Below are 19,944 nucleotides of genomic sequence, written 5' to 3'. Positions count from 1 at the left end.
CAGAAATCATGACAGTGGCGAGCGGGCAACTGAAGTTCGGGAACAGCGGCTTCCAGCAGCATCGGGCTCCCCCTCCCATCAGTTTGAGCTCATACCACTAACTAGCGGGTCGGCTGGGGCAACCTGCAGTCTGTGCCATCTCGTGGGTGCTGCAGCTAAGCTCTAAAAGACCTGTAGGCCTAGGGTATCTGATGATGAGATTGTTCCAGAAAAAGCAGAAAGCTGGATTTCTGTGTGATAGTCCATGAGTTTTTAAAAGCCAGCAGTGAATTTAAAAAAATATTGTTCAATTACCTAGGCACCAGGTAAAGCCAATGTGACGCTGCTGGTTTATGGCCTCAGGACCTCCGAGTTTCCACAGTGCTGGATGGGGGAGAAGTGGACAAATGGACTATCCCAGGGCAGGGGCGAGGGCGGCGTGAAGACCCGTTTCTCCTGGAGTTGCCTGCCTGCCCCCAGGCTGCACTGGGCAATCCTGGTGAGTGGTGTGTCCCTCACAGCCATGGCAGTTTCCGGTCTGGGAGCAAGGGGGCTCCAGCCCGGGGTCAGCCTTCCCACCGAGGCGGAGGCGAAAGGAAGGAATGGTTACGTGCTGACGCCCCGGCCTACGTGCACTCATGGTAACGGCATCGGCAAGCTCAAACATGCACACAGCCAACAGCCCTGGGTAAAACGAGGTTTACTTGTAGAATGTGCTTTAAAACAGCTTTTCATTTTGAAAAAGCATTAAAGCCAGCATCGCGGGGCTCCCTGTTCCAGTGGTTTCCTGGCCTGCTCTCCGGGAGGTGAGGGGCGCAAAGGGTACAGGGGTCAGAGCTGGCTGGGGGGAGGGGCCTCATCTCTTGCCCTTGGCTTTCCCCTTCTTGACCTTCGCTTTGCCCTTGCCCCGCTTCCTCTTCTTGGACCTGAGCATGGAGCGGACCAGGTAGCCCTTCCACACGGCCTGGATGAGGGTGGCCGCCCGCACCATGCGCAGCATCTCCTGCTCGGCCTCCAAGTTCTTCTTGGAGTTGATCTCCTGCTCAGCCCGGATCTGGGAGAACTCCTCCACCAGTGCGTTGTGCCTATATTTCAGCTGCTCCAACTGGGCCTGCTCCTCCTTGTGGATGACGTCCAGCTCCTCGTACTCGTCCTGGGGAGGGTGGGGGAGGGGTCACCAGGCATCGGGCCGGCCTGCCGCCCTCCTCTGCACGCACCCCCACCCTTCCCAAAGGGGCTTCCGCCCCAGCAGTGCCACCTGCACTCAACCCTTCTGCCTCTGAGGTCCGAATGAGGATGGAAGAGGTGATGAGGTCCAACCTAGCTCGAGGCGGGACCCGACTGAAAGAATTTCAGGAACGAGGAAAGAACACGGCTTGTGGGTTGGCCAGACTGAGTTTAAAGCGCAGCTCAGCTGCACCTGAGAGTCTTCACCCTTCAAGCCTTCATTTTTCCTCATCTGAAACATGGGGACAGTTCCCAACCTGGGGGCGGGGTGGGTGGGAGCTGTTTCTAGGATTAAATGATGGATTTCATTACTGGATGTGATGCCAGGCACACAGTGGGGACATAAAAAAACGCCAGCTACTGCCACTGAAGCTGTCCGTTTCACAAAGATACCCAGAGCCAAACTGTCTCCGGTGACTTGAGTGCCACAGTTCTCCCTTATGTCTAACTGCAGCCTCTCCTGCTGTAATTCACACCTAATCCCTCCCTCGTGCCCTCCCTTCCGCTAATGTTTACCAGAAGCGAAGGACTTTCAGAAGACAGAGTTGACCAGGAGTCCACCCCCTCTTTGGGACTAGAGAAAGCACAGCACAGGCTCCAAAGCATCCCTTCCTTAGAGCTCCCATGATCAGACAGAGCCAGACCCTGACTTGCCCTTCTCTGAATGACACACCTCACTTTGGAACACTCAGAGGCCGATGTCCCCTCCAGGGCTCACCAGACCTCCCTGGTCTGAAGCCAGCGCCATGGGCCACCAATGTTATCACAGAGCTGGGTAGAAGGCTTGAGGGTACCCGTTTTACAGGCTTCCATTCCCTGAGCACTTCCTCCAGGCCATATCCTATGCTGGGTCCAAGCGTTTGCGACAGTGGCACCTCACTGAACCCATGGTCCCAGCACCGGGATTACTGCCTCTGCTGCCTCCCAGCACCTGGCACATCTCAGGCTCTCAGGAGACACTTTCTGAGTGACTGAGGAAGTGGTGGAGGCAAGCTCATGCCTGACTCCAGGGAATGAGCCCTGGTTTGGGGGGTGGGGAGGGCAGGAGGGCTGGTGCTGGCAGGAGCTGAAGGCGGGAACAGAGTTTGGGATGTGGACACTAGATGGAGCCAGGATCATTGCGTCTGGCGTCAAGCACATCTTACTGACTCACAGCTTCTGGCTCCTTCCTTTCCCACCTTCCCCCTCACTGATCCAGGTTAGACAAACCCTTGAGCCTAAGAAAGAGGTAGGGAAGGGGCCTGCTGCAGGCCCATGTTCCAAGGCCTCCCTGGGGAGGCCCAGAGCGTGGCACAGACCATGGACCATTTTGGGGCTTCTCCTCCTATCCCCTCATTCCTAGAGGATCTTGGGAAATATACCTGAGAGAGACATAGGCAGTGACAAATACCTGCTTTTCGCTCATCTCCATGTCATATTTCTGGATCCAGTTCTCGATTTCCGTCTCCACTTTATATTTCTTCTAAAAAAATCCAATTAGTCATTGTTCGGAGGACTCGTGCTAACAATAAACAGCCCTGAGCACTCTTCACATCAACTGGCCCTGGGGTAGGTGCTATACACGCCTCGCCTGTGAATCCACACAAGGTAGGTTTCTCTTCCATTTCATAGATGGGGAAGCGGAGAATCAGATGTGCTAATTCACTTGCTCAGGGTCACAGAGCTGATGGGTAGGAGAACCTGGATTTGAAGCCAGGGGACTGGCTCCAGAACATTCTAAGCAGAGGGAGCAGCAGGTGCAAAGGCCCTGGGGTGGGAAAAAGCTTGCGGTGTTTAAGGAACAGAAGTCGAGCCAGTGTGGCTGACATGGAGTGGCTGAGGAGGAGCATGGTCCCAGTGAGGGCAGAGTGAGAAGCTGTGTCACAGAGGGAGTATCAGTGGGGGAAGGAGTATGGATTCTAGTGTAAAGGAAGCCACTGGATAGATTCAAATGCAGGGGAGTGATGTGATCTAATCTTGTTTTTAAAAGATCAGTTCCTATATATACAATGGAATGTGATTCAGCCATAAAAAGGAATGAAGTACCAATAAATGCTATGTGAATGAACCCTGGAAGTATGATGCTAAGTGAAAGAAGCCACATACAAAAGGTATTCTAGAATTCCATTTCTACGAAGTGTGCAGAATAGGCAAATCCATAGACAGAAAGGAAATTAATGGCTGTCAGGGGCCAGAGGGTGGGGAGCAAAGGGATAAACTGCCTCATGGGTGTGGGGTTTTATTTTGAGGAAATGAAAATGTTTTGGAACTAGACAGAGGTGGTGGTTGTACAACACTGTGAATGTACTCAATGTCACTGAATTGTTCACTTTAAAATGGTTAATTACATGTTATATGAATTTCACCTTAATTGAAAAAGAAAAAAAAAAGAAAAACAAACCCCAGCTTCCTAATTCTACAGAGCAAGAGTTCTTAACTTGGGCACCATGGATGGGCTGGCTTTGAGGGGGCCTGTGACCCCCAAGAATTGTCCACCAGTGTGTTTATGTGCATTTATGCCCATGGTTTCCACCAGATGCTCAAAAGAGTTGTGACACTAAAATGAAATTGGGAACAAATATTAGAAAAGGTGCCCTTCATGCAGAAAGGGATTTGGAAGCAAGCTGGGTGCACACTGGGCCTGGGTCTTGACTGGGATGATGGAGAAGACAAATGAAGACATGTTATTGAGCACCAGCTCTATCATCTCATTGAATTCTTATAATGACCCATTAAGACTGACTCGATCACTTGCATTTTAAAGATGTGGAAACTGAGGCTCAGAGGGAGTCAATTGGCCTGAGGTTTGTGCGCCTCTTCATTTCCTTTGTACAGCAGTCGACAAGTGGGTTTTATCATCTCTGTGGCCTCAGAGGAGTTAGGGAACTTGCCCAAGGTCACCGAGCAGGCGTGCGGCAGGATGGGACCTGGTCTCGCTGGCCCCAGTCCCAAGGGACGCTGGCTCAATCCTGGGCTTCCTTTGCTCCCTGGGTGGCTGGGGCAGCCCTCCCCTGCCCTACATGCTGGACCTTTCTTTCCCCAGTCCCCTGCTCCAGTGGCTCCCTCATCCCTTCCTCCCTGTTTCCCAGGGCACCTTCCTCAGCGCCTGCTCCGCCTCGCGGTTCTCCATGAGCAGGTTGTGGAACTGTGACCGCAGCTGCTGGATCTCCTGCCGGGTCTTGGCCACCCTGGCCTGCGAGGCCCGGAAATCCGCCTTCTGCTGCTTGTCGGCCTCATGCTTCGTGCGAAGGTGGCTGTTCTCTGAGAACCTGAGCACCTGATGCAGGTGATTTTTCAGTTCTTGGATGACAGAGTTCTCTTTCTGCACCTGGGCCAGGAAGAGGAGGGGCTCCCTGAACACCTGTGTGACCACCCATAATCACAGGAGGAGCCGACCCCGACTCCGCGCTCCTTAGGGCAGGGCACACTGATCACCTCCATCTCATCCAGAGCCCAGCTTCTTGGCCACACCCCTCTACTTCCGGGCATGAGGGAAGGGCACAGGGTGATGAGCCAGGCCCAGGGAGAGGTCTGGAGGTCTGGAACAGCCACATGCTCCTGCCCAGGGCACAGCAGGGGACGGCGGAGTCCGCAGGGACTGAGTGTGATGCGTGAAGGTATGAGATAAACACACTGCAGCACTGCCACCAGCTCTCCCGAAGGGCCTGGCTTGTGACCTGCCCGGAGTCGGTTCTAAAATAGGAATGGGGGAGGGGGAGGAGGCTGTCTTGTAAATAAGCTTGAAAGGCTGACCACAAACACTAGAGTCTCCCTCTGAACCCACCGGTGCTTGGCTGGCCCGTGAGCTGGGGTCAGCTGGCAGCAGCGCTGCAGGTGGTCTGAGCTCGCATCCGACACACAGGGAGCAGGGAGGGAATGGGCGCCGTCTGGGCAAGCCTCTCCGTTGGGCAAGGCTTAATGCTCTAGGTGTTGGCTTTTAGAGCAGGGAGTATTATTAGCAATCCAAGCTTTCCTTGTGGACTCCGTAACATGCTTGACTGGTGTCACCCCCTCACTGAGGTCCAGTGACATGATGAAATTTGCTGACCTAGCAAAAATGGAATTTGACTTAGAAGCCCCAAACTGGTTCTATTACCCAAATGGGGCCAGCAAAGCCATTTGGGGCCCTCTCCCTGTCCCTAGGTGGCACCCTGCTAACCTATGAGTTGCCTCCTCTGATTGAGCACACAGGAGCCGGTCACCTCTCCACACAGCAAAGGGTTACTATGCCCCCCTTTTGTGCCTGGCTACTGGGGACACAGTGGTGGGCCAAAAGAGAAAAGGTGCCTGTCCTCTTGTAGGGGAGCCAGACCCAAATCAAATCATCAGCTAATCATCACTGCAAATATTTATCAACAAACTCTAATAAATGCCTTAAAGGACAAAAGCAGTGAGAACATAAGGAAGGGGGGCTGCCTGGGCTAGTGAATGGGGGGGTGGGGTGCAAATAGCTTCATAAGGCCTTGATCTCTCATCTGTCACCGGGATGAAAATGGAAGTGCCTGTGGCAGTGCTGGCTGGCTGTCCCCAAGATCCGTCTTCCTGGGAGGGCCACGAGGCAGAATGTTCTGCTGGGAAAGTGGCCCCAGCTACAGATCACCTTTCCCAGCATCCCTTGCCACTGGGTGTGGCTAAGAACTGGACTGTATGCTACTTCTAGGTTGTGTCCTTAAAGGGTAGGACCAAGCTCCCTGTTCCCCTTTCCTCCTTCCTGATGGTGGGACCAGCGGTGACATGATGAGGGAAAGCTGGAGCAGCCTTCTAGGTCCACAGTTAGAAGTCACGTGGGGGACAGCACGGTGGAAGAGAAACCAGGGGGAAGAAGCCTGGACCCCTGATAACTTTATGAGACAGAGCTTCTATGCCAGCTCCCGCTTTTCCATTAGAGAGAAATACATTCCTATCTTCACTAAGCCACTATTGTTTTGGGTATCTGTGTTTTAGCAGCCAAACCTATACTTATACACCACCTCGGGACTTAGTAAGGCTTTATACGTAAAGCATAATACAAGTATGTGTCCCACATGGTTATTCATAGATTGGGATCGTTTCTCTCCTTAGTAATTGTTCTAGAGCTTCCACCTGTCCCACCTGCCCCTTGCCTTTGGAACAAAGACCACATTCCTTGATTAGGCCTCAAACCCTGTGTGATCGGTCCTCCTGCACCTCTCTCCAGGCCCAACTTTGCCCCCTTCTTTCTGGCTTGCTGGCAGTCTTTGGGTTTCTGAACCAGCCAGGTCAATTCTCTTCTCAGGACCTAGGTATACATACTGCGCTCCACCTGGGACAGGGGCCTGCAAACAAAGGGCCACAGGCTAAATCTGGCCAGCCACCTGCATTGGTAAATAAAGTTTTATTGGAACATAGCCCATTCACTTATGGATTGTTTCTGGCTGCTTTTATTGTTTCTGTATAACGGCAGGGGTAAGTTTAGCAGTTGCAACGGAGATTGCCTGGCTAGCAAAGCCTAAGGTTTTTACTATCCAGCCCTCCGTGGAAAGAGTTTGCCTACCCCTGGCCTGGAAGGTTCTTCCTTACCTCACCTGCCTGGCTCACTCCTTCTCATTCTTTATGTCTTGGCTTCAATGGCCCTGACCCTTTTGGTGTTAAGTTCGGATCTTCTGTAACACTGCCTGATAGTGTTATACTTACCCTTCATTGCACTTCTTAGAACTGTAATTAAATCAGCTCTTTAAGACCTACCTTCCCTACCGTGAACTCCATGAGGCTGGGACCATGAGGGCTCATTCGAAAGACCTGGCACCTAGTAAGTACTCAAAACCATACTTGTGGAAGAAAAGAAAACAGCTATTTAAATCACAGAGGAAAAACCCAACTACCAAAAGATTTGAGCCCCTCCCTTAACTTGACCCGTACTGTGAAGCGATACCTCTGCATCCCTGTTCTTCAAGCTCTCCGCCAATTCACTTTCAAGAGCATCGATGACTTCTTGGTTCCTCTTGTTCTGTCTAGTGACATCCTGTATGAAATGAGCCTTGTCTCTAGCTTCCATGGGACTAGTGAGTAGCCTCTCAAACAGGAAACCCCGGAGTTCTATCAAGCTATCAATAAAACTCTGGGCTTCTGCACTTCTGCCCAGCGACTGCATCTGCAAGAGCCTGGCAGCCTGCGGGTTATTGAGCAAGAGTCTCAGGATGTTCTTGGTGGATTCTTTAATCTGCTGCCTAAGTGGTAGGAGCTGGGACTTCTGCTGCTGTATGGAGAGGAGGCGGCCTCTGAACCAGCCTTCGTCCTCGAATTCTTCTTCCTCCTGCAACCGCATTTCTTCATCCTGCAGGTAATTGACTTTGTCCAGGAGTTGCTGGCAGAGGTCCTCGTTTTCTCTCACTGCTTTCGTGATGTCCTCTCCCAGCATCCCCTGCAGACCCTCGTTATTGGATGCTGCAGATGACAGCAGGCTCACCACCTCCACCTTGCGGATGGTCTCGTCCAGGACGGACACGATCCTCTTGGTCTCAATGGTGGTCAGTTTGCTCTTCGAGGGGACCAAGGATTTTAGCGGGGAGGCTGGCTTTTTGGATGGCTCTGCCATCAGCCTTATTCCGTTGCTATCGGGGCCTTTGTACAGAGGGGCCAAGGCGAGGCTGTCTAAAGCCATTTAGTGAGCAGCCTTCTTTGTCTTTGTATGTCCTGGGAGACTGAGACTTTGGTAGCCTGGGTGGGTCTCCTGCTTTTATTATCCTTCACACCCTGAAAAAGGAAGGAGTAAGCAGTTAATAGAGCTGTGCAGACATCACGATGGCTGGTGTGGCCACAGTGGCCGTAAACTTGCCATTGAAAGTTCAGTTCAGGTCTTCTGCAGCTTTTACACAGACCCTCTCACCGGAAGCAGTTTTGAGATTTGTGATAGTGTCAGAGCCACACAGGTAGGACCAAGGGTGGATCTGGGTCTCGGGCACGTGTGCCAGGCGGGGACCAACCAGGAATGCTGACATCATTCTAAGTATTCAAACACAGAAAACTGGGGACGCAGTGATAGAAGAGTTGAGAGGCCGACCAGGGCAAGGTGAAGCCCCCCCAGTAATTGTTAATGGCAGGAAGTCACCACAAAAGGAGGAGGTAGGAAGCTTGGGGATCAGGGTCACCCAGGGGAAGCTGGAAGCACAGCCACTTCCTGTCCTGGAGGAGCTAGAAGAGCAGAGGAGCTGTGGCCAGTGCTGGAAATGCAGCCCAAAGCAAAGAGAGGGGAGAAATACTCTGACTTCTCCCTTTATCCCGCCCTCCAGTCTAACACCAGTGCCTCCCATTGGCCAAACCCTGTGAGAAACCAACTGACAAGGGAGCCTGGACAATGCAGCCTGCTGGGGGCAGCAGACGGAGACACGAAGCAAACAGTGGAGCCCAGAGCAAACAGGACCAACCTAGCATCCTGGCACTGGTGCTTAAGTGTGAATTTTAAAAATCGGGGTGTGGTGAACAATGCCTTGGAACTACAATTAAAAAAAAAAAAAAACTGTTTCACTAAATGCAAAGTTATATCCTGGAATGGAAAAAAAGGACGTAAGTAGGAAAACTGGTGAAGTCCAAATCGAGTCGATAGTTCAGCTAATAGCATTGTGCCAATGTGAATTTCTTAGTCTGAGAAACGTAGCAAGAAATGTAAGATGTTAACATCAGCGGGAGCTGAAAGCAGGGTGGACGGGAATTCTGTATTATCTTTGCAACTTTTCTGTAAATCTACAATTACTACACAATGAAAAACTTATTTAAAAGACTGCTTCAGAAGAATCTATGGCGGCAATCAGAAATCAATAATTTGCGTTGCCTACATGGCATGATGGCTAAGAGAAGTAGCTTTGCAGCAGCCCCGCTTGGATTCAGATCCTTGCTTTGGAGACCTTGGGCTGGATATCTAATTCCTCCTAAGCTTGAGCTTCATCGGCCATAAGACAGGGATCTTCAGATTCGATGGGGACGTTTCTGGCACAGGCCCGGACATTCTAAGTGCTCAATAAATAATAACTAATATTATTAGCCCAGGGAAACGGAAACCCCAAGTCTAGGACTTGAGTGACTTCCCAGTCTGAGTCTCTGGCTCCTGCTGGAGGTCCAGATAGATCTACCGAATGCCTGCCGCCCAGGATCGGCTGGGCTCCCAACATACTAAGATGGACCCCCCCATGTGCTCGCCCCTCACCCTGCTCCCCCTTTATCCCTGCCTTGATGATCAGCAATTCTGCCATCCTCGTGGCTCAAGTCAGAAACCCGAGTGCCACCCCTCTCTCTTCCTTACCCCCCACATCCAATCTGCCACCCTGTCTATCAATGTTCTTCCCTCCACAGCTCCTAGTCCATTTCTTTCTCAGCAGCCTCTCTGCCACTACGGGCCTTATAATCTCTCACTTAGATGATGAAAGAGCTTCTTAACGGGTCTGCTTACATCTGCTCCTGCTCCCTGCAATAAAGATCATCCCTGTAGCCATCTATTCTGGTGTTTATTGAGCGCCTGGGGATATAAAAGAGATGCAAGGGATGGTTCCCGTCCTCCCAGGGTTTATAACCTAGTTTGGAACATGAAACAGGCACACACAAGGGTTCAGCAACCAGAGGAGGAAGGGGAGAAAGTTGTAGTCACAGAGTAGGTCGTGACTATGACCAGCCTCCAACCCCAGAGTGGGGACTTTGTCTTGTAGGAAACTGGGATCCACTTTGATTTCAGGAAAAGTGTAACAGGATAAAATCAGGTTTTTGAGCAAGATCTGTTGTATGGATGATTTCTAGGGAAAGGGCTGGTGGTGGGTAGGTAGGTTGAGATATTATAAACCTTCCACCCAAGGGCCTTTTGCACGTGCTGTTTCTTTTTCTTGAAACACTCTTCTCTGTCCTCCTTGTCAAATGTATTCATTATACCCAGATCTCAGTTCAAGTGTTTCTTCAGTGAAGCCTTTCCTGGGCTTCCAGGCTGGGTCAAATTCTCATTATAGGTTCTCATAAGGCCACGGCCCTTTGTGGCAGGCACCATCCCCCATCCCAAACTCCTTCCCTCTTGCTTGCCTCTGCTTGTCGAGGCTGGAAATACTTAACGTTCACCTTCTTAGCCTCCTTTTCAGCTAGGAGTGGCTATAGACACGGTTCAAGCCAGGGAAATGGAAAGGAGGAAGAATCGATGGGACTTGATGAGTGAAAGACAGTTTTGAGTTTAGGTGACTCGGAGAGAATGGTGGGGCCCTTGAGACACTAGGGAAGTTGGGAGAGGGAGTTTGGAAGGGAAGACAAAGAGCTCAGTTTTAAATTCATTGAGTTCTAGCTGTCATACCTGGAGTAGACCGCGGACAAGGTGTGTTGGCCTACCCATGATCCATTTCCTCTTTGTCAGGTGACAGCACCCCAGTTCTCCTTTGAGGAACTCATCCACTCTCCCACTGTGTGCAGTCTTGGTGGGACTGCCAGTCAAAGAGCCCTGCTTCCTTCCCCCTGGGAATTCTGAAGAATGCCCCACGGATGGGGAAATGGTGGCAGCCGATTCATGCCAGTGGCGGGTTCCTGAAGAGCCTGCTACCAAGAGCCCCAGAACCTGAGGTTCATCAGCTTTGCCGTCACCCTTTTGTTTTGCCAGGGTCGGTTTCTGTTGCTTGCAATCAAAGAACCCTAGCTGACAAAATATTCTAGGCAACTGACAACACAAGTTGCCTAGAGGGGAACTTGAGGGGGCTCCTGAGAGACCTTGGGGATGGAGACATAAATGCAAGGGAGAGGAAGTGACATCTAAAGCCATGAAAGATATCTTCAGTTCACCAAACCAGAGAGTAAACAAAGAGAAAGGGAGGGAGTCACCTTAAAGTGACTAAAAACAAGGAAGAAAGGCGGCCAGGTCAGGGACTAAGGGTGCTTTGTTCCTTGGCCAGGTGGAATGGGTCCCAAATCAGAAGCCTCTGGAAGCTGAGGACTGAGTCCAGAAGGGTGTTATCCTGCATCTCTTTCATTCCTGCGAACTTCCTGCTCTCCGTTCCATCTCAGGAGTTCCTTCATGGCTCCCCCTGAAAGATAACGTTTTAGGGACAGCCATGGTGCTTCCTCCGCCGCTCTGAGGATGAAGGATCTTTGCCCCATGGCCACAGGATGAATGTGACCAAAGTGTTTAATGAACGCACTTCTCCCCATTGTCCCCCAAAGCTCTCAGGTATAAATCAAAAATGGCTGAATTCTTCAGAGATGGAGACTGGAAATGCAACATTATATGAAATGTTTCCAATTGGCTTTCAGCCAAATTACCTCTCGTGCTTTAAAGGGCAAACTTGTTTTCTTTTATTATGATGACGCCCATCAGTTCTTGACAGCTCATTTGGGGGAACAAGAAAAAGCCGGTGGAACTAGGATGAGGGGGAAATGCAGCTGACTCTGATGACAAAAATCATGGGAGAATCTCTTTTCCTTGAATTCTAATATGATCATTTCACGTCCTTTTTAATACCACCAACCTTAATATCTAAATCATTTCCAACTTAAGCCTCTCCTTTGAAAATTCCTGCCCTGAGAGTGAAGCAAGATTGTTAATGGATGGGGAACTTTAATTGGATCTTCCCTTTATTTGTCATTAATTCTGCTTATGAACTTTATAAATGGAAATATATCTTTATTATGCAAATTATACCTCGTCTTCATTCAAATGGGCTGGTTGGATATTTTATTACTTTCGCTATCAGAACATGATTAAAAAAAAAAAAAAAGGTTTGAGATAAATTATATTTTTTTTCCCTGGGGAATAAAATGGGGAAGAAAACCCAACACTTACAACTGCCCCACATATCCAACACTGGTACGGGGAGAAGTCAGAGGGTGTTCTAAAAACGAGTGTGTGTCTGTGTGGGGGGATCTCGTTTTAAGGAATGCCATTTTAATATTAGCTAACCTTTGAGAACCTACTATGCGCCAAACACTGTGCTAATTTTATATGAATTAATTCCTTTTTTCCTCACAACAGTGTTATGAGGTAGGTGCTTTTATTACCTCCATTTTATAGATGAGAAAAGGGAGACAGAGAGAGGTTGGATGTTTCTATTAGTTTACAGCTAGTAAGTAATAGCGCAGGGATTTAAGCCCAGGAGCCTGTACCCCATAACCACTATTCTGTCCAGTCACCCGCTTTTAAGATTGACTTCCATGGTGGACATAGTAGAATGATTCTTTGTTGGTCCAGTTTCCATGAGCCCTGTCAAGCAGAGACCTAGAGAACAGATGTATTTAAGATTAAGTTCCTATAGCCTTCAGTCTGCTTAACTACAAATATGACTATTCATATTTGTTGTTTTATATATGTAAATACACACACACAATACTTTCTATACCACACAATGCTCCTACTGGTGTCATGTTCCCATGCGAAGACGCAGCATTAGACAGTTTGCAACAATAGAGCTGTCACTCCATCCCTTTCTCCTTAAGAAGGCTTATCAGAGTGCCAGTGAAAGCGACTAAATTATCTTAGGGTAAGCTTGGAATCATCTCTCATTGATTTTACCCTTTTGAGTCCATCACTCACATACTTTGGAATTTACTGTCAACTAATTACCAAGAGATACATCATATCTGATCATGACACAGGGATCACAGGGCAGCACGATGCCACACCGTATGCAGCAGAACTGATGGAAAGAGGGCTTCCTCAGGGTGACTTAGTTCTAGTTCAGTGCTGCCCAAATCTCTCTCATTAGCATGCCACCTTTGGAATTTCTGCCAAATCTATAGACCAAATTGTACTATTATCAACTTAATTTTTTTTAAGTATACTTTTATCCTTAAGTACTTTACGTTAAAAAGGAAACTTTCTATCTCTACTGTAACTGGAAAATCTATGTCATTTTCCTTAAGTAGAAGCTAATAATGTCTACATCCTGATATTATTTCATTCCAGCTAGATACTATTCCGGAAAAATGAGTCTGAGACCAGACCTCTGTTGTTAAAAAGCAAGATTAGCAAGTGGTAGGGAGATGTTAAAGATATACTAACAAAAAGAGAGAAGAGGCAAATTATTAATATCAGAAAGAAAAGAGGGGCCATCACCACTGATCCCATGTTAATATGACAATAAAGGAATATTATGAACAAATTGATGGCCACAAATTTGATAACCTAGATGAAATGGACCAATTCTTTGAAGGACACAACCTACCAAAACTCACATAAGGAGATAACCAAATGAATCTATGTCTATTTCAGAAATCAATAATTAATAACCTTCCAAAACAGAAAGCACCACGCCTAGATGATTTCACTGGTGAATTCTACCAAATATTTAAGAAAGAAATTATACCAGTTCTCTACAATCTCTTCCATAAAACAAAAGCAAAAGGAATACTTCCTGATTCTATGAGATTAGCATTACTCTAATACCAAAATAAACACATCATAAGAAAGGGAAATGACAGGCCAATATATCTCATGACATAGATGCTAAAATCCTCAACAAAATATTCACAAATTGAATCCAAGAATACATAAGAACAATTATATACCATGACCAAGTAGGGATTATTGCAGGTCCACAAGGCTGGTTCAACATTCAAGAATCGATTAATGTAACACATCACATCAACAAGAAGAAAAATCACATGATCATATCAATAGATGCAGAAAAAGCATTTGACATGGGATTTATAGATGATGTAATACAGAATTGTACATCTGAAATCTATGTAATTTTACTAACAATTGTCACCCCAATAAATTTTAAAAAATTGACAATAACAAATACACTTTTAAAGATTAAAAAAAAAAGAAAAGAAAAAGCATTTGACAGAATCCAATACCCAATCATGATAACGAAACAAAACAAAACAAAACAACCTCTCAGCAAACTAAGAACAGAGTGGAACTTCTTAAACTTGATAAAGAAAATCTACAAGCATAGTGAATACAGTCGATAACATTGTAATAACTATGTATGGTGTCAGATGTATACTAGACTTAGAGGGGTGATCATTATAGCTAACATCCCACTTAATTGTGACAAACTAGAGGTTTCTCCCTTAAGATCAGGGACAAGGCAAGGATGTCCCCTCTTACCACTCCTGTTCAACATTGTACTAGAAGTCCTAGCTAATGCAATAAGACAAGAAAAGGAAGTAAAAAAAATCTGCATACAAATTGAGAAGGAAGAAATGAAAATATCTTTTTTTGCAGGTGACATGATTGTTTATGTAGAAAATCCCAAAGAATCAACAAAAACACTCCTGGCAATAAACAATTATAGCAAAGTTGCAGGATATAAGGTTAATATACAAAATACTTATTAACATCAAGCTGAGACTTTCTCATTGATGCAATGGGAATTAAGAGACCTGAAAAGGGTCTTCAGTACAGTCTTCTCATCATGGGAATCAATGTAAATAACTTCAGTGCCATGTGTACATCTTTTCTCAAACCAGATATCACTGAACCAACAAAAGCAATGAAACACATCCTCCTTTAGTACCAGCCTTCTGTTGGAAATTTACAGCACATGTATTCCTAGACAATTAAACATTTTCTCATTGATTCTTACTTAGCTCTGACTGAGATTTCATGCTTTCCTAGCTCCATTCCTGATATGTCCCATGACTTGAACAAAAAAGGGCTGCTTTCAGCTTAGATGTGAATAAGCTAAGGAAGAATGGTTTGGGGTAGGAAATAAGGTTGGGGGTAGAGATGGCAGAGAGAAATTTTCACATGAGATGGAGCTCATGGTCTTTGTTTCTGTTTTTCTACCCTAGTGAAAAATGTACAATTTCTGTACAATTGCAGATTGAATAAAGCCATGTTGTGGAGTTCACAAATTTGCATAGCTTATGTGATATACTTTGACAGTTCTTCATGTTCTGAGAGGTTCAATTCCCACCCACCCCCACGCCCCTCGGCACCTAATGCTGTCTGCTTCATCCTTATGTTGTGCTTAGAACTCATAGAAGTCTCTAATGGGTAAGAGTCTGGGTTGTTTATTTCTAATCCCACCACTTACATACTGAGTTAATAAGGCAGAAGTTGTGTCTTTGATGCAGTAGGAATTTTCCTTTTAGCCTCAGGAAGATCCCACCAGCCTGCAAACCACACAACTAGCTTTCTTTAGAAGAACTCTATATGCTTTATCAGAGCCTTCCATGTCTAGAGAGGGGAAAGACAGGGGCTAGAAAGGGGCCAAAAATTCACGATGAAGACTGCTATCCCAAGCAACCATCGCACATGAAGCGATAGCCAACCCAGAATTCCCAATAGGCCTATTTTCCCACAGGGAGGTGTTGGCACAATAGGATAATGTTATTTCACGAAATAGGTTATGTCCTGCGTTAGAATCAGAAAAAGAGTGTCATGGGCCGGCCTGGTGGCTCAGGCAGTTGGAGCTCCATGCTCCTAACTCTGAAGGCTGCCGGTTCGATTCCCACATGGGCCAGTGGGCTCTCAACCACAAGGTTGCCTGTTCAACTCCTCAAGTCCCGCAAGGGATGGTGGGCAGCACCCCCTGCAACTAAGATTGAACACGCACCTTGAGCTGAGCTGCTGCTGAGCTCCGGATGGCTCAGTTTGTTGGAGGGCATCCTCTCAACCACAAGGTTGCCAGTTCGACTCCCTCCAAGGGATGGTGGGATGCACCCCCTGCAACTGGCAACGGCAACTGGACCTGGAGCTGAGCTGCGCCCTCCACAACTAAGACTGAAAGAACAACAACTTGAAGCTGAACGGCACCCTCCACAACTAAGATTGAAAGGACAACAACTTGACTTGGAAAACTAAAGTCCTGGAAGTATACCCTGTTCCCCCATAAAGTCCTGTTCCCCTCCCCCAATAAAATCTTTAAAAAAAAAAAAAAAAGAGTGTCATGTTTTAATAGTGAGAACTATGGGCCAAGGTTTGGCCTATGGGCGGTTTCCCATCCTGGTACTCAGGACTTAGAATTTTAAAATAAAAGATTTAAATCTAACTTGTTTTCTTTCTTTTTCAGAGTTTAGGTACTTTTTTTTTTTTTTCTATCACCACTTTTGAACTATTCCCCAATCCTCTCTTGTCCTTTCTGAGAACCCATATTTTGTGGATTGCATTGAGTTTGCAAAAGATTCCCAGGCCGGGGCTATAGCAGTGAATGCTGGAGGGGTTAACAGACAGGATCCCTTCTGTGGTGATAGCTCTGTGGCCACAGCTGCAATGCTGTCCTGTGCTTTGGAGACCGAGGACAAAGAACAGTGACCAGGGATGGGAGGGAACCTACTCCTGGGGACAGATTTCTAAACTGCTAGTTACAATGAACAACTTGGCCCCAAATTGGCCACAGCTATAGCCCTGGGCAAATTTACTTACCTTCTGAGCCCTCATCTCTGAAACGGAAAACAAAAACATGAGCCTACTCAACAGTGGTTAAGTTTGTGGGTTCTGGTGTCAGACACATTTGGGGTTCAATTGCAGTGCATCCCCATTTCCTTGCTGTGTGCCTCTAGGCAAGTCGATCAACCTCTCTAAGCTTTGGCTTTTTCGTCGGCAAAACAGGGACAGTAGGAGGACCCACACTTGGTAGAACTGCTGTGTGAGTATAGAATGAAGTCCTGGCTCAGTAATGTTTAGCTTCTATTACTTTTATTATGATTTCAAAAATGATACAATTTAATATTAATATCTGGATACTTCTTTTTTCCTCAAAACAGCGTGTATGTTTTTGTGAGAAGACTTTATAAAGAGCCAAAGTGGAACCACTTTTTACTATTTCTGTTTTTAATTTTTCTGGTTTCTATATTATTCATGTTTTTCTGTTAGTGATGGAGGAGAACAGAGATCCACCAAACTCCTCAGCATTCTCCAGTTTCCTCCTTACAAGTGAGTTCATCATGATTTTTAATTCCTCTTTTGGTTACAGTGTGGCTTTAGAAGAGTTTATTTCTGGTTATATCCAATGGTAGCAATGGATTTAGAATTCTTCTCACATAAACTTCCCTTACTTAAAAATTTATTTAAATTATAAACTTATAAAATGCAAAACACTGGCTTTTCCTGGCTGACAGGTTATGTTGAAACCAAGGGTTGTGGCCCGTTAGTGAGTGAAATCAATTTGCCAGTTAAAAATAAATGAAAGTGAGTAAAAAATATTAAAGTGCGTTGCATGTATTAAGTATTCATTTGTAATTAAACACGTGTCTGCTGTGTGGAGAAGGAAAATGTATTTCTTTGTCTAGTTTGTGGTTAAAAAAACAACCTGTGTTGGAAAGCCCTCATGTCAAAGGTGTTACATTGGTAGTAGGATATAACCCGCTGCTATTATTTGAGAGCTAAGGTCAAAGAGATACTTTTTGCTGATGCTCTGTATTTCAAACGATCTTGGTTTTTAATCACTTTTGCTTTCAGTTCCACCAAGTAGGGCCTGCAGGGAAAAGGTGTGTGTGTGTGTGTGTGTGTGTGATTTGCCTTGCATAAAAATGCCAGTCTAGAACAGAACAGGGTTTCTCAACCTCCACACTATTGACATTTTGGGTCAAATGATTCTTTGTTGTGGGGCTGTCCTGTGCATTGCAGGACGTTTAGCAGCATTCCTATCCACTTACTGGATGCCAGTAGCATCATCCTTCTACTAGTATCTGCTGACCAGTTGAAGACAGAATGTCTCCAGATATTGCCAAATATCCCTTCGGTGGTAGGGGGGGTGCCCCTGGTTGAGAACCACTGGTCTGGACCACAAAGACCTTGCTCTGCTATAAAACTCCTAGACTCCCCATCCCAAGTCCAGTGCTCCATCCAGCTTCGATGGAAGGCTTGTCTAAGTCTGGCCCAGCTCTATGGGACAAGCTGCCACCCGTGCCACCTAAAGCCACCATCAGTTACAGGACCAAGAACAGATTTCACAAGGTGGTGTTAGGAGACCTGGGTGCACCACTCGTCCCTGCCAGAGGCTCTGGGAATAAGTGTGGGCAAATCCCTTATCTCTGTGGCACTTGGGGATAAAACACCTGTCCTAGCCACATCAAAGGGAGCTGGGTGGAGGAGGGATGATTTGATAGATCCCTTTGGAGAGTTAAAAGCCCTCTTCAAAGGGAAGTATTATAATATGTTCAGGCATGAATCAGGTGGTACATCAGCCTCATTGCCCCCAAGCTCTTCTCTCCCGGGGTGGGGGGGAAAAGGAAAGTGCATGGGGGAACCTAGCAATTGACTCCCCCTTAATTCAATTTTCACTGCAAACCAAATGAGAACCCCAAGCTAAAACCCAGCATTTTCATCTGCCCATGTAGACCTGGAATGTGTTCCCAAGAGTACCCTCACCCAGAGCCAGGGCAGAGCTCTGTCTCGGATGTCCTGGGCAGCCCGTGGAGCCTGGAAGCAGGACATTGATACTAAGACTCTGCAGCCTTTGTTACAGCTCCTTTCAGTCAAAGGGCTGTTTGGGGCTTTCTGGATGGAGGGTGAAGTCTGGGAAAGGGCATGGTGGGCTAGATTCTTGCTTTCCGCTAACAACATGTTATATTGAGACAAGGCATAAACAGTGACCTCAGAACTCACCCCTTCTCACTCTTGACTTTCCAACCATTTTCACTCCTTGGCTGTTGGTCCTGTCCTGTCCGGGTTATCCCAGTTATGAATCTCACTTCCTCTTAATCACCTTACAGGGAGACCAGGAAATAAGAAAGTCTCCCCGACTTGATCGATTAGAAAATTCAGCTATCACAACCTTCCCTCATTGCTTTTTGAGGAGAGGGTTTGTTGACCTCATTCCATCCTTCTGGAAGGGCATCACTGCAGGTGTAATTTTAATTTACCCGTATATTATATTTGATTCACGTCTATCTCTCACATGAGACAAGTTCCAGGAGGGGAGGAATGACGTTGGTTGTACGGATTGCTCCACCCCAGCATCTAGTAGTAAGTACTACTCAGCAAATACTTGTTGAATAAATGAATATTCAAGATATGGAAAGAGACAACTCTGTTGTTGGAGCTATTTTAAGCAGGCAGAGTCAGGGATGGTGTTCTAGGGGAAAAGCTGCTATGGACTGAGCACTTACTATGTTCCTCCGTTCCATGCCAAGCTCTTCATTGCTTCCCCTCATTTAATCCTCATAGCAAACCCTGTGTCTTATATTTGTAACGACATCATTTTAAGGACTGGGATGGGGGTTAAGTGTCAAAGTTAGCACAAAAGGCAAAAATTGGCATAATCAAAATAACCTAATTTAAACACTCACTCAAGTGAGATGCCTTTCATTGAATACTCACCCTGGAATCCATGGCCATTGGGTGGAATGGAAGGGGACTTACAAACTATCCTCTCACCCCCAGCATCTATATTTGACTTGAAATTAGGTAACTCTGGGGTGACTCCATTTGACTCCACGTTTTATGGATGAGAAAGTGGGGCCATGAAGATAAGTACATCGAAGATGTCCACTGATCCTTGCAGGTGGTCGAAGGGGAGGTAAAGGGGGAGGCAGGGTCTGGAGAGCAGGGTCCTGGGGCGGGGACGGGATCGCAGTGGGGACTATTGATTCCTCAGGGAGCCAAAGACAGTGAGCTGGTCCCCATTCCACATCTCTCCTTCATCCCCAGCGTTTCCCAACCTGGTCACTCACCTGCTCCAAGTGCTCCAGGTTTCTGTATTCACAGTTACCTCCGCTGTACCTGCGTTGCTAGGTTACCCGCCAAACTCAGAAGGCGGGACCCGGCGCCTGATTGATATTTCTTTTTCACCATTTAATAACTCGTTCGGCTCAGTTCGTCCCACCTTCTGAGGCCTGACCAATCAGGGGCACTGTCTCTCTGACCCTCCACCAATTGAAAGACTCTGGAGTTGG

At 47.0% G+C, this 19,944-nt stretch overlaps 1 protein-coding gene and 1 long non-coding RNA gene across 4 annotated transcripts; one reads left to right on the top strand and one right to left on the bottom strand.

Annotated features, from left to right (window-relative positions):
* Positions 1-662: 662 nt before the first annotated feature.
* DRC10 (dynein regulatory complex subunit 10) lies at positions 663-19,857 on the bottom strand. Of its 3 annotated transcripts, XM_074321956.2 has the most exons (6): positions 19,723-19,799; positions 18,656-18,755; positions 7,076-7,896; positions 4,280-4,513; positions 2,597-2,668; positions 663-1,132 (listed from the first exon to the last, which is right to left on the bottom strand). In XM_074321956.2, exons 3-6 carry the CDS (start codon positions 7,802-7,804, stop codon positions 836-838), a joined length of 1,332 nt encoding a protein of 443 aa, XP_074178057.1. In that variant the 5' UTR covers positions 7,805-7,896; positions 18,656-18,755; positions 19,723-19,799; the 3' UTR covers positions 663-835. The 3 variants fall into 3 exon arrangements, with proteins under 3 accessions (XP_074178057.1, XP_019589467.2, XP_019589468.2); XM_019733908.3 differs by lacking the exon at positions 18,656-18,755 and having other exon boundaries at positions 19,723-19,857; XM_019733909.3 differs by lacking the exons at positions 2,597-2,668; positions 18,656-18,755 and having other exon boundaries at positions 19,723-19,857.
* LOC141569286 (uncharacterized) lies at positions 4,528-9,628 on the top strand. Its single transcript, XR_012492794.2, has 3 exons — positions 4,528-4,802; positions 7,484-7,670; positions 8,433-9,628. It is a non-coding gene; the product is annotated as an uncharacterized LOC141569286 (long non-coding RNA).
* Positions 19,858-19,944: the final 87 nt, after the last annotated feature.

This window comes from Rhinolophus sinicus, chromosome 9 (assembly GCF_057876585.1).
Source record: "Rhinolophus sinicus isolate RSI-liver-muscle chromosome 9, RSI-T2T, whole genome shotgun sequence".
Lineage (NCBI taxonomy): Eukaryota > Metazoa > Chordata > Mammalia > Chiroptera > Rhinolophidae > Rhinolophus > Rhinolophus sinicus.
Note: the sequence above shows the minus strand (reverse complement) of the source record. Positions and strands in the feature narration are given on the sequence as shown.